The 13,815-nt window shown below is 41.8% G+C and overlaps 1 protein-coding gene across 15 annotated transcripts in view; it reads left to right on the top strand.

Moving 5' to 3' along the window:
* Positions 1-13,815, top strand: part of LOC124055355 (inositol polyphosphate-4-phosphatase type I A-like) — a 35,459-nt gene that overhangs the window by 5,178 nt on the left and 16,466 nt on the right. For 8 of the 15 annotated variants that reach the window (XM_046382119.1, XM_046382120.1, XM_046382124.1 and 5 more), the window contains exons 2-14: positions 2,166-2,258; positions 7,942-8,180; positions 9,452-9,529; positions 9,987-10,031; positions 10,203-10,321; positions 10,624-10,740; positions 10,878-10,957; positions 11,456-11,567; positions 12,070-12,160; positions 12,759-12,906; positions 13,195-13,325; positions 13,426-13,530; positions 13,644-13,752. In XM_046382119.1, coding sequence (XP_046238075.1) covers positions 8,075-8,180; positions 9,452-9,529; positions 9,987-10,031; positions 10,203-10,321; positions 10,624-10,740; positions 10,878-10,957; positions 11,456-11,567; positions 12,070-12,160; positions 12,759-12,906; positions 13,195-13,325; positions 13,426-13,530; positions 13,644-13,752 — 1,241 coding nt within the window. In that variant the 5' untranslated portion in view covers positions 2,166-2,258; positions 7,942-8,074. The remainder of the gene's footprint in view (positions 1-2,165; positions 2,259-7,941; positions 8,181-9,451; positions 9,530-9,986; positions 10,032-10,202; positions 10,322-10,623; positions 10,741-10,877; positions 10,958-11,455; positions 11,568-12,069; positions 12,161-12,758; positions 12,907-13,194; positions 13,326-13,425; positions 13,531-13,643; positions 13,753-13,815) is intronic. The other 7 variants (XM_046382128.1, XM_046382127.1, XM_046382126.1 and 4 more) reach the window with 2 other exon arrangements.

Genomic DNA, 13,815 nt, shown 5'->3' with positions numbered 1-13,815 from the left:
AACAAAAAATTGAAGCTCATGTAGGCTTTTATTTCATAAAGGGAGAAGGCCAGTGGGGTTGAATTAATTGAGATCACCCTTACCATCCTCATCGTATGAAAACACAGGATGAATGTTTGTAGAAATATGGTTTGGAGGTTAAAGACTTCCTTATCAGAAGTGAATCTCGCACATGTTTCCGTAGTTTCATGCTTTCATAAATGAGTCTTTGTGAACCAGCGCCTCAAACCTTCTGTTGTCTGTCAGCAAGTCTCCATTGATTACTTCCTTCATATTGTGGGAAATGATCCTTGCAGTTTTTCCTCATAACTTGTCAAAGAAAGACTCCTAACTCGTGTTGAGCGGCTCACTTCTTCTTTTGCCATTTATCTTCAAATGATTCAGACTGTGTTTTCTTTCTTTTATGTCACTGTTGACATCCGGCACAGCGACTCTTACTGCTGTATTAGACGCGGTTAAAGTGTGAAACTCTGCCCTTCTTCAAAGACAACCGGCATATTTGCTCTTACTCTACTTAATGACATTTATTTTGTTGTGGCCAGTGGCAGGAAACGCTTACGTGCTTATTCACGTAGCAATACTGAGAGTGACCTTTCACAAGATACAATGTTGAAGGAATTTCACTTTTTTCCTATGCGCTTGAACCTATTTCAATTTTATTTCGGCATTATCTGTATATAAGACAGATAATGATGCTGCTAGTGTCACAGTGATGACACCGCTCATCTTTCTGAAGGCCAGTTTGAGTTTTAGACCTGATGAATGAGTTGCGGTTCTTTAAAACTTGGTTTTAGGGTTTCAGGTTGCGACCAAGTGTATGTAGTTCTGGACTTAAGGTTATTTAAAGGTGTTATGTAAGGTCGACCATGTGTAAGTGTAAAACCGACCAAAGCAGACTGAAGGCTTCACACAAACTCTTTTTAAAACACTTCTCGAAACAACAGAAGGAAGTGATGCTAACTTGAGCAAGAAGCAGTTTCACACACGCACTGAGTGAGGTTTGTATTATGCTGTCAACGGTTTGTTGAAAAGTTCTTTTGTGGTTGAGCTCCGGAGCTCGCTGATGCAGACGTCAGGCTGTGCAGTTTGTCTTTCTTGCACTGGAGCATGTTTGTGATTGTTGAAGTCGTTGGAAAGTCGTTGGAGTCTCATCTCTGGCTGATTTGGTGACACCTTAGCTTACCAAACTAACAGCAAATGCAGTTGAATTTGACAGGAGCCAGTTGCATGAGCTGCGTTGAAGTTCAGACCGACCCCAGTTCTAAATTTGTAGAATTTCTGCAGGTTTAAATTAGATTGGTATTAAAGCATGATAGTTTGTGATCTGAAAAATAATGTCGAATTGGTTCATTTTTCATTGCACTGAGCTACAACACCCAGATAAGGTCACAACACTTGTATGGCTTAAATGTTTCAGATCTTTAAGGACCTGAAGATATTGCAGATATTGCCAAATATTGATATCATTTCTTATTGCCCAGCTTGCTTTCTTTTTAGAGACGTTTTTAGTGTGTTGGCGTCCAGGAAGTTGCTCAGTTTACAGAAAATATAAGGAAACAGAAGGTCTGGATTGAAAATGTGTTTGTCATGTATATTTCGTCTTTCCTCTGCAAGGTCACGGAAAGGCTTCATTGGGAAGTGTTATTCGTTACTTTGTACGATTTTCCAGCCGTTTGCAGCATAATTGTCGTATCAGAGTGTTACTGGAATAACTTGAGAAATAACCCAGTGATGTGTGAGAGTGACATGGCTGACAGTGAGGGGGAGAAACTCAGTATAGTGTGGGCGATGCTCATTTTCATGTGAAAAGGGCTACAGCTGCTTCGTCCCTCTAAAGAAATTATTCATGCTTTATTCTAATGCTGATCCCACGGGGTACACACACACACAGGCACAGGGAAAACCGCTATTATTGGCTCAGTTGAGCAACATGGGGGCAAATCTGTTTTTGACAGAGCTGCTTCATCGTTTTTAGTATTTACTGTGTCTCAAAGTGAGCAGTGAAGACTTCTCAAGCCTCAGCTGATGCTGATTGGATTCGTGGTGTTGGTATATTTGACAAAATGATGATGATGAAATGAAATGATGTGGAAATGCGAACTAAAACAAGCTGGTAATGTCAAGAAGTCTTAGCGTAATGGCTCGACTTTCACCTTTCTTTTCAGATCGTGAAGTTCTGCTGCCCTGTCTGGAGGTTCGTCCTCACTGAACCTGGATCAGCTTACATCCTCTTCTCCTCTTCATCCCATCAATAGATTGTAAGTAGAAATAAATTGACGAGAGAACCCTAAAAACATGATAACTCGGAATGAATAAATACATAAATACACAGTTTACAGTTATAAAAATATTTTAGCATGAGCGCTGAAATTTTCTGTTGAGTATGAATACAAATCAGCGATCAATTACTGCTGTCAACACCTGATGAAACAGAAAATACCCATGGGACACTCCACCAAGCCTCTGTGATTATTTAGGCTTATTTTATCAATTCTCACATGAAACATTAAAATACATGTGTGCAAGATTTGTTTGATAGTTAATGGAAAAAAAATTTGAGAAAAGAAAATCAATTCAAATTCTTTACTCAGTGGAGGCAAAGCTCTCACCTGGCTGTGAAGTTTGGTTGTTAACGGCCTCTGATGGTGTTGCTCATTACTGAAGCATGGAGACAGCAGATAGATGAGAGAGATGCTGATGTCAGGTGTCGCAACTGCAATCAAACATTTTTTACGATTAATTTTTCCGCCTTGCAAACCAGTTCGGCAGGAGTGACGGTAACATTTTTACAACCTCGATGGTTTGTTGAAGGTTCTGCTAAACTGGCACCCAAGTTAGAGGACGGAGAGGTCAGACAGCTGCTGTGCAGTCTCATCACGTTTGAGGAGCCTGTGGTTTTCTGCTATGAACAGACGGGGGCTTTGTACCGACTGCACTGGCTCCAATAGCTTTTAGCTTCCTTGAATCTATTAATCCTTTAATATACAGTTCCTCTCACAGCTGGAGTTTTATATCAGTCAAACAAGGCTTCCAACTGTGACCTAAAGCTCTGTTTCCCACCAACACACTAGCGCCAGTAGTTTCTTTGAAGCCAGTCTTTCTGTGATGTCAACCATGTTGTTTTAGTTTCCTGAACTTACCTCTTGGTCTCGCTCAATATAGCTTCACAGTTATTAGAAAATAATATGTCCTAGTACAAACAAGGTGTGATTTTACATTAAATAATTATAGAACACTCTCTTGTTGTATTTCCTGTAAAATTCAGTTCTAAAACATTTGAGTGACTGAATTTCACCCATAATCTCTTTAAGCACTTCTTTAATCCCACACCAGCTCTGTAGTCCTGCTGGATCTCAGTCAGCCTGTAATTCACTGTAGCTTTGTTATGAGTAGGCCGTGTAATGGAAACTTGCCTCTTCACAGACCGTCTTAACTCTTTCAGGTCAAATAGCCACCGTACTTCTGATAGCTGGTGAAGGCTTTGTAGAGAAGTTCGAACAAAGATAAGTTTCCACTGCAAGAAGAAATCTGTTCATGACTTTGATCTGGTCTGCGCTACATGGAGGTCGTGTGACTTTATTAAACATTAAAGAAAAAAGTTGAAGTGTCAAAAACTGTGCACCATCGTGGCCAATAATTTATATTCGACAGGTTTTATGGCAAGTAAACTAGAGCTAAGAGAAAGCGATGGTTAATCAGTCGATCAGCTAGTTTGATGTTGTTTTGTTTGTTTTCAAACAAAGATTTGAAGATTGATTTCTGGCAGCTGAAATGTGAGTATTTGCTGCTTTGGGTTTTGCTGTGTTTGTGGGATAAATAGACATTGAAAGACCCCAGGGGAAATTCAAATGCACATTTTTCACGGTTTTCAGAATCAGAATCAGAAAAGCTTTTATTGCCAGGTAGGTTCCACCTACGAGGAATTTGCTTTGGCATCTGGTGCAGCAGACATACACAAGAAAAGAGAATAAAAATGATAAATAGTGAAATGTCCGTATACATAGTATACACATACATACATCTGTATATACAATGGTGGAGGTAAACATTTGCAGATGGCCGTGCATTTTTATAAAGTGTAGGTTTTCATGACAGGACTGCCACTAACGCTGATATTGCACCTTTAAAGAAAAGTGAACAAAAAATCAAAGTACTTAGAAGCAAGTGGGCAACCATCTGCTGCGTCCTCTGTTGATAGATAAGCTTATGGGATGTTGCATTTATTAAGTTCTGCTCTTGGATGTTGTGTGAAAAGCATCCGTCAAGAACCAAATTTAGAAGAGTGTGTTGTCCTGCCTGAGATGAGATGTGACCTGACATACGCACACACACACAGAAATGTGTGGTATGATGCCTTGTCTATTGTGTGAAAGGCCTCTTGGCAAAGAGGAAGCTGTAAAATGGGGTTTCACCATGTATGGCCATCTGGACTCTCGCTGTCACGCTCTCTGTCTCTTTTTTTTCTGTCTGTATTGAAACTAAGACACAAACTTCAAACACACCCATATATGTGCACCTGTAAAAGGAAGATGAGCGCCGTCTGTAAGGCAAAAACCTTAAACCAAGCTGTCAGTTGCTCTTGTCTCCCTGAGAAAGCAGAGGGAGTTGTGGTGTCAGGTTTCATAGGGTTGTGACCTTCTTTGCCATTGCCAGGCACAAACTACATGATTTGTTCGTGTGCTATTCATGGCTGATCCTCTTAAAGCTGGCCTTTAAATCTGATTTAACAGCATGCTGCTGGTTGTTCTGCAAATATTGATCAGTTATGATTGAACAATTTGGAATAAAAAACTTCCTAATTGCTTTTGGCATTGGATCTTTAGACCTGTTTATACCCTTGATGTGGTAAAATCCACTTTTTGAATCCTCAGTTGGGATTTTATGTGTCAGTAGGTGTGGCCTACGCTGTGTGTGTGTGTATGTGTGTGTGTGTGACCCAATTCATGTGACTCCCAGACCTACACATATACTGACATGCCAGGCCAAATATGGAGCTCCCTTATATGGCAGCTTTCCTCCCTCAGTGAAGTTCCTGTGCTACTATTTACTCAGAGAGGAGTTTGACTTTTCATGTTTGCTGCTTTTTCTGTGAAATTACTCAAATCAGTTTGAGGTGTTAAACCTGTTGTCTGTCGCAGGCTGTGCACAGAGGTGTTGGTAGTCAATGTGAGACATGAGGATACTTGGATAATTGAAACTCATGGAAGAGGTTTCACCGTAATTTCTGGCCATTTGCATGAAAAATAAAAGGGTTTATAGTATGGTAAGTGATGCACGCAACAGGTGTACACCATAATTCCTCCTTGAAATCGGATGACATGTAGAAATGCTTGGAAGGAAGTGCTTTTCGTAAGGCCTCTCAAACCATGGTTTTTTTTGGCTTTGGGAGTGGAAAATGTGACTCCAGTTGGCTGAGAGACTGGAAATTTCCTTGTAGGTTTGGGAACAAAGACCTGAGATGCGTAGAGCCTGTTTGTTTTGTTTAGTATATTCATATTTGCTTGAGTGCAATTTGAAAAGATACCATAACATGGCAGAAACATGCTAGCTGTTTGCACTGTGTGTTGTTGCAGGCGTGTTGCGTGTTGTGCACACTGCGAGGGAAGAATTATCGTATGTTCAAAACAAGACTGACTGTGTGCAGCCATGCTAGTAGCTGTGAATGCTAACATGCTCACAGTGATGAAGGTGTGTGTGTGTGTGTTGTGTAGGCATCATGTAATTCATAAATCCTTTACGAGACAGGGCTGGAGCCACACTTACTGTAACTCTTCTCTGTTTACCTGCTGGTGTCTCTGCTCATCAGCACAACACTCAGACAGCTCTGTTAAAATGCTGTGCAGGCTGATGATTTGAGTGTTTGTGGAGGCCACTTCCAATCTAATCACAAAGAGTACATGTCTGCTCGTCTTTGCCTTCAGCCTCGCTGCTAGAGCTCATGTTGTTAAATTGAATGTTGAAAAGCTGCATACACTTGTTGCTCCCCCTCGAGAGGTACAGCAGGTGTGTCACCTGCTCGAGAGATTTTAGTTATTTAGGCAAATGTAGCCCTGCAGGAACAAACATTTTAAATCTGCTGATGGTATTTGAACAGATAAATGCAAATTGACGTTCTCATGTAAATCAGGTAGTTTCTTCTCCATCCAGAAAGGATTTCAGGTAGCGTTCCAGACGTTTGCAGTGACAGATGTGGGGCACCTGTATCCAAGTTGACCAAAGTGGGCCACAGCAGACGCTGCCGGGAGATCAGCAGTGGGCCACATATCAGGAAGTAGGCCGCCAACTATTAACCCAGAACCACAATTAAAACAAGATCACTTTGCGGGCCTGTTTGTTCAAGATGTATTGTTTTGAGTCTGCAAAAAAGTGTTTTCCACCCTCAGAAAAAAATCATTTTAATGAGCAGAATTAGGAGAATCTGAATGTAAAAATAAATGATTAATTTCCAGAGATGTCCATCTGTGTATTGTCTTACTAGATCATCGTCCTTGTCCACGTGAACCAGCTACTCTCCCTTGTGTTTCCTGCTTTTGCTGCATTTAGGCTAATTGCTCTTTGACAAAATGGAACAGAGGGAATGAAAGCAGGAGAGACGGCAAAGAGTGGGACAGTTTTTCCATCCTGAAGCCTTCTGGGAGACCGATCCCTAAAGAGAGAAAATTAGGAGGAAATAGAGCAATAAATAAAGATAGACTTGGGGATGACAGGATGAAAAACACCCAAAACTAGGAGGGGAGGAGGATGTTTGACGGCATCTGAGAGGAGACACATGGACATAAAGAAAAACAAAGGACAAAAGAAATGAGGAGGAAGAGAGGACGAAATACAAAAAATGCATAGGACTTGAGGAAATTGAAACAGTCTCTTAGCAACATCAAATTATGATATTTGCTTTTTTAGCGGGCAGAAAATGCAAAGTTTTTAAGTGGGTTGACACATAGCGATGCAAATAAACACAAGCAACAGAAGGTTTCCTCACATAAGCAGACACAAACTGTACATGCTATGGCCTAAACACACGTGCTGATGTTGGGAGGGCTGCAGGGGGCTGACAGACGATGCTCAGCTGCGTGCAAACGGCCACGGGCTTTTGTCTTCTCCAGTCTATCAATGCATTTCACCACAGATATATGTTTGTCTCTCTGCTCCTCCAGCCAGCTTGTTTGCTTTGAGGGCAGCGACGTGTTAAAGTCTGTTTTCCGGTTCTTCACAGGCTGAATTTCTCACACAGCTCTGCCTCATCGTTTGTTTCACTGTTTTGATTTCATTTTCACATAACAGGTGAAGACCGAGGCGTGAAATGTTTTGTCTTGTTCTGCTGCAGCTTTCATGCCGGTCTGACACTTTTCGACTGCACGCCGAGTCTGACAGAACTGTGGCTACGTCTGACAGTACGAGCGCCGTTGTGTCTTCCTGTCTCTGTCTTTTTTACGATGATGAAGGTGATGAAAATGATACCTTCAGAGTGGAATGTGTTCTAGCAGCAGAGGCATTAGGGTTAAGCAGAGGTTCAAGCAGAACGTGAGCAGAACATCAGAAACAGAATAAAATGCTGCTGACTGTGTTGATGGCAAATGTGCACAAAGATTGGACCACTTAAGGTTGTGATTTGCAGTTGAGACTTGTTCTCTTGTCTCTTCTTTCTCCTTTTCGTCTCCTCTCAGTTTCGTACCCATTTTCACTTTCTTTACTTTGTTCCTTATTTCTGTTCTTCTCATGTTTTACCTCTTTGCTGCAGCTGTGGGCACTCACATGACATACTGGCATCGCTGACCTGAAGTTTGCTTTTTTGTGGATTTTGACCAATCATGTTTCCCCACTGATGTATTCTTGGTCCTGCTGTTTTTATTGTTTCACTTCACTTGATGATGAAACCATCTGAAAACCTGTGGTGACGTCCATTTCTTCTTCTTCTTCTTCTTCTTCTGTTTTTCCATTCAGAGAGGAGAACCGCCTTACAGGAGCTGCCGTGGATCCACGCAGAAAGAGGAGCACATCACATGGGAGTGTGTGACTGTGTGTGTGAGGGTGTGTGTTCAGGCCTCCTGCCGTCGCCCGCTCTTCCCGGACAGGCATGGCGGGGGGCAGGGAGCGCGTCTCCCGGATGCAGAGGCCGTGGTCGGTGTACCGGGCCAACACATTCGAGCTGTCCGACGAGATGATTGGCCTGGCGCTCGCAGGTGAGGGGAAGGTGACTGAAGAGTAAAAACATAATCTGACAAAACGAGGCAAAAAGTAAAACCTGTGCCACTTAATCAAGGCCATAACAATGGAGTCAACATTAGGGGGAATGAAATCTGAAAAAAAACACAAAAAAACTATATAACTTTGAAACCTCCTTCTGAAACGTTTAAAAATTCACTAACACGACCTGCTGTCAGTTTCTCCTCACTCCTTCTCTCCTCCGCTTTCACTTAATTATTGACAACACTAATTTCACTTAAAGAGCAACTTAGAGGCTGACTTTTTAATTGAATTTATACCGTGATCATGTGAAAACTTGAAGCAGCAGTTTACACATTAAACTGAGATGAAACTAAAGATACAGTTTTTGCTGTAAAACTGAAATATTAAAGCAGGATCTCATCCCTTTTTGTGAGCAAAAACAACTTAATATTTAAAAATTTTACCTGCAGATGTATTGAAGCACCTTCTGATTTGGACTATTAGTTATCTACTGCATGAACTGATCTCTTTGATTAATTATTTTGTCTATAAAAACCAAGAGAGCCAGAGAAAAACGTCCAAAATGACGTCAACAGCCAACAGTTCAAAATCCAATCCAGTTGATGACATGAAACTGAGAAAATCAGCAAATCCTCATGAATGAATTTACTGACCTGAATTTCCTCGTCAATCAACCAATCAACTAATAATTTCAGCTCTTCTCTTAGTTTTTTCCCGTCCTCATTCTCACTGAAATTGGATGTTGTGTTCTGATTGCATTTGAATATTATATTTTGCATCAATTTGATCTTAGTTTTTGATCATTTCTAACATGTTTTTCTTTATGTGTCTCTACGTCCAAGAAGTGCTTAATGGCCTAAAATAACCTGCTTGTTGAGTCACTGTGAAAGTGTTGGCATGTTTATGTGGAGATCTTGTGAAGTAGGTAAGAAAAAAATGTAACAAATACATACAATAAAAGCATAACCGTGAACAGGTTCAACACAGCCTGCCTTTAATGTTAGCCGCTTGCAGCAGCACTGAAATATCATCCACACAACTGAGCATCAGCTGAAATTATAGTTGTTTTCTGCAGTTATTATACCTCAGAAAGGTACTCTTTTCATCATGGCGGGCGTCAGTATGAATCCACGCTTCTAATGTTTGGAAGGCAGCGTGTCTGCAGGTCTTCAAAAGGCTTAAAAATCATTGAATTCAGTTGAACTTAAAGTGGGATTGCTGTGACTGCTTTTAATGTTTTTAATCCTTTTTTGTGGGATTTCAGTCGACACCATCAGACCTGCAGCTGACACTGTCACTGCTGCTAGCTACAGCAGCGAGGAAGCTCATCAGCTCGTAATGGGCAAGTTGATTTTAGCAAAAACTGGCTAATCTGTTTTATGCTGCTTGTCCAGGTCCAGGTTGAATTAATTTAATGCATTGTATGATTAGGAATTATTGTTATAAATACTGCTGGGAAGTACTGACGTTTTACCTCATGTCTTCAACCTCAATAAACACGTCCATTTTAAATCAGGAATGAGCTTTGCTATTCATGTAAACCAAACAGGGAAGGCCACAAAAGCAAAATTCCACTAAAATATCTGACAAAACTGTTAAAGTAAAAATAGCAAAACCCCAAAATCCAAAATACTCTTACAAGCCTCAAAATATGCTCAAAAGTACAAAAAGTAAAAGTACTCATCATGCAGAATTCCAGACTCATTTATGTTATCAGATATAATGTGTTTATTACTCATGTGCTGTGGTTCTTTTCCTTTGAGTTCTCATGTTTTTTTGTATTTGTTGGTTGTTTCCAGGAAACAGCCAGGACCCAGATGAGCCTGTGCTTGAGTTCAGCGTGGGTGAGTAACACTGGCATTCAAAGCAGTCCACCCAGTCAACTGGTCAGTGATGTATCACTTCATCGTTTACTTCAGACAGTTAGTTGTAACAGAACTCAGATGTTAGAGGTTGAGATGGGTTTCAGAGGCCTCTTGGCTCATATGGTGTTGACTTGTGTGTTTCTCATCCAGCCTGCACAGACTTGCTGACTCCTGCTTTGGATCGAAAACCCAACAGCTTTGTAGCAGTGAGCTGCACGACCCCTCCGCAGGCTTTCTGGACCAAACACGCCCAGACCGAAGTCATAGAGGTCAGACTCTTTAGTCTACCAACCCATCTTCTAGCTCAAAGTAGGGAGAGAATCCTTAGTCAGAGTCGACAAAGAAAAACATAAAATCTTTTTAAAATAGCGATCAGTTATTTCACCTTAAATTCGACACCTCGTTCAAAATGTGAAAACATAAAATGATGGTTAACTCATAGATTTGAGTTCCTCTTTGTCACAGTGTTCACCCACTGGAAGACAGCACAATTAAACCAGAACTGTGGCAAACGTCGATGATCGTATGAATCGTACGTGAAGTAACACTGATCCCCTGCCTCCACCCACAGGGCACCAGTAACCCCATCTTCCTCAGCAGCATCGCCTTCTTCCAGGAGTCCAACATCAACCAGCAGACGCAGGTGAAGCTGGCCGTCTACGACGTGAAGGACCGCTCGCAGGGCACGGTACGATGCCGAGCGCCGACGCCCTTTAACCAGATCACGTTCAGTGATCGAACAGTGAAAGGACGTGTTTTTACTCGAACCAGTGAAGAAAAGACAAAGAAAAACATGTAGTTCATATTGTTTTTCTGCCTGTTTAGATGTATATGTTGGGCTCAGCACTGTTTCCTGTGAAGGAGTTGTTGCAAGAGAGAAGCCACAGATTACAGCTTGAGCTGAGGTAGCACACACACACACACACACACACCACGCTTCTTGTTGTATTTTAAGTTATTCTGAGATAGCGTGTATGTACCATCATCAGATCATTCTGCTCTTTGTCAGTTAGTTGTGTCTTTGTCAGACACAAATGAAGCTTGACTCTATTCAGCTGTCGACCACATGTGTTAAAGATCCAATAAAATGCACAACACGCATAAAAATAAACGCAGTAAATTTGTTAATGTAGACAGGATATGTTCAACATGTTTCTTCCTGTTAGTCAAATGCCTTTCCTGTAGTTTGCAAGAATAATTGGATGAAAACTAAGTAAATTTGCATGCTACATTTTCACAGCACAAGATCAAAAAATCAGAAAACGTTTCATGGAAATACAATGTTGTTGTTAGTTGATTAATCAGTTACTTATTAAGTTCAATTTATGAATTGAATTTTTTGGCATTTTTTTAGACTAAGAATAACGGACAAAGAAATCAAGTAAATGTGTTTCACTGGGCAGATCAGCAGAGAACCAGCGGGTGGGGAGCATCACCATCGCTGCCTGGCAGATGGAGGAGAGAGCAGATCCGAGGGTGACGGTCGGCCGCCTGCCAGACAGCATCAACGGGCGGGTAAGAGGCGCCGCGAGGGACGGGGATCTGTGGGAGCTTCTGGTTTAAGATTTAAAGTCTGTGTTTTGAAAAAATTGCGGTTTATTGATCAGCCATGCAGCAGATCAGGTGTGTCCGTGCTTTTCATATTGTTCATAAAGTGCTGTGGGTGTGGTGTTATGTAAAAGGTATCAAAAGTATTTTTCTTATTGCAGGCGTGAGTTCATTCCAAATGAGGCAGAAACTTCATTTGTTCATTTTTCCAGCAGTTGATGATTGTCTCCGAGGCTTCCTGCTTGCCTGTGTTTATGTGCTGTGTGCTCTATAATTCCACAAAAGTCACTTAACCTGTTCCGTGTTGTAATTAACATGTCACACAGCCTCACGGGGCAGCAATGCTTCATCTTAGAAGATTTGCCTTTGTGTAGGAGAGCAGTGGACAGGCGGATAGAGCTGGTTGTTAACTTACTGCGTACTTCAGTACACACATCAGCGTGTGTGTTTGTGTTTGTGTGTCCTGTAGACGATGCTGCCTGTTGACGAGAGCCTCACAGAGTCGATGGGAGTCCGAATTAAATACGCGTCGTTATGCAAAGACACTCTGCTGCGCTCAGGTATGACAACTCAGATGCATCTCTTTCTCCCCATCCTCCACCTCTCTCGCCTGCCTGGCTCCATGTTGACCAATACATCAGACTGTAAATCTTATTACGAAGGACAAATATTATTGACTGTCTCCCAGTGAGTGGCTGGGATCTGTTTAGCTCAGTTATATATTGCTGATCCAGAAATAATACCAATGTGAGGCATTTGAGAGAGTGCAAATAACATATGTGTTACAGGTGTGGCTTATTTTGTTTTGTTTAAGCGTCTGGCAACAATTGAAAAGTGCAGTTTCACCTATGTGGTGTTTTCTCGTCATTTTGTTGTGTCGTTTTGCTATTTAATGTTCATGCTTTTGCTTTTTGATTTCATGTAGCTTGTCTTTTTCTAACGTTTCTTTTTCTAAACACATTTTTCATGACTTTGCTTTTGCGTGATGTTTATAATCCTGAATTAAAATGTCTTTGCTGAGATCAGTTAAGCAACAACAAGATCGTTTGAACTTTCACTAAAGCTAAAATTTAGCAGCAGCTGTGTCAGATTCAGTGCAGTGCAGTGTTTATTTCATAAACACTGAATCCACATTAACTGAATTTTCTGCGGCTTCAGTGTTTGGAGGCACAATGTCCAGGATGTACCGCTTCCCCACCACAGACGGGAACCACCTACGGGTGCTGGAGCAAATGGCCGAGAGCGTCCTGTCATTAAACATTCCCCGACAGTTTGTCAAACTGCTGCTAGAGGAGGACGCCTCCAGGTACAAACACGCATGTGCATGCAGCACTTGACCTCAGGCTCTTGGCATAGCAAAGTTAGCATAGATGAGACTGCCAAGACAACCAGACCAGAAAAACTGTTTCCCTGATCTCCCTGTAATCCACCTGCCATTGTATGAACCATCACACTGTTTGCACTACATGTACATATATATTTATATCTTGTTTTTTTTTTTCCTTGTATGGTCACACGTACTTGGAAAATAAAGCTGATTCTGATTGTGATGAGCCGGGCTAATTTTTTTCCACAACCATTTGTCTGTCTCCAGGGTGTGTGAGCTGGAGGAGCTGGGAGAGTTATCCCCCTGCTGGGAGAATCTACGGCGACAGATTGTCTCTCAGTACCAGACCATAATACTCACATACCAGGAGACGCTTGAGGACCTCAACAACTACAGAGGTGAGTCTCCTTAGTGACCATCGCATCACAAGCCACAGTAAATGTTCTGTTTGGCTCATTTTCCCCTCATTCTTCTCGCTTTCTGCCCACTCTGTGTCAGGCCCGTCGTTCAAAGCCAGCAACCTGAAGGCAGAGAGGAAGCTCGAGTTCATGCCAACCAACCTGCATGTTCAGAGGATGAGGGTGCAGGATGAGCTGGGCTTCGGTGAGAGTTACCACGATAACACACCATCCAGACACTGTCGCCCCTCAGCTCGTGGCTCTGGTCACTTCTGTTGAACACAAACTGAGACCAGCTCCGGTTCTCTCCCTCTGCAGAACACACGTACGACGTGGTAACAATCGGAGCGCCGGCGGCTCATTGCCAAGGTTTTAAAAACAGCGGATTGAGGAAACTCATCCAGAAGTTTGAGGAGGCAAAGAAACAGTAAGTTAGAAAACAGTCTTATATGAGCGTTGGACAAGAAAAACAAATGTTGCATTTGCATGT

The sequence above is a fragment of the Scatophagus argus genome, chromosome 24, assembly GCF_020382885.2.
Source record: "Scatophagus argus isolate fScaArg1 chromosome 24, fScaArg1.pri, whole genome shotgun sequence".
NCBI classification, from domain to species: domain Eukaryota; kingdom Metazoa; phylum Chordata; class Actinopteri; family Scatophagidae; genus Scatophagus; species Scatophagus argus.
This window is presented reverse-complemented; position numbering and strand designations above follow the sequence as displayed.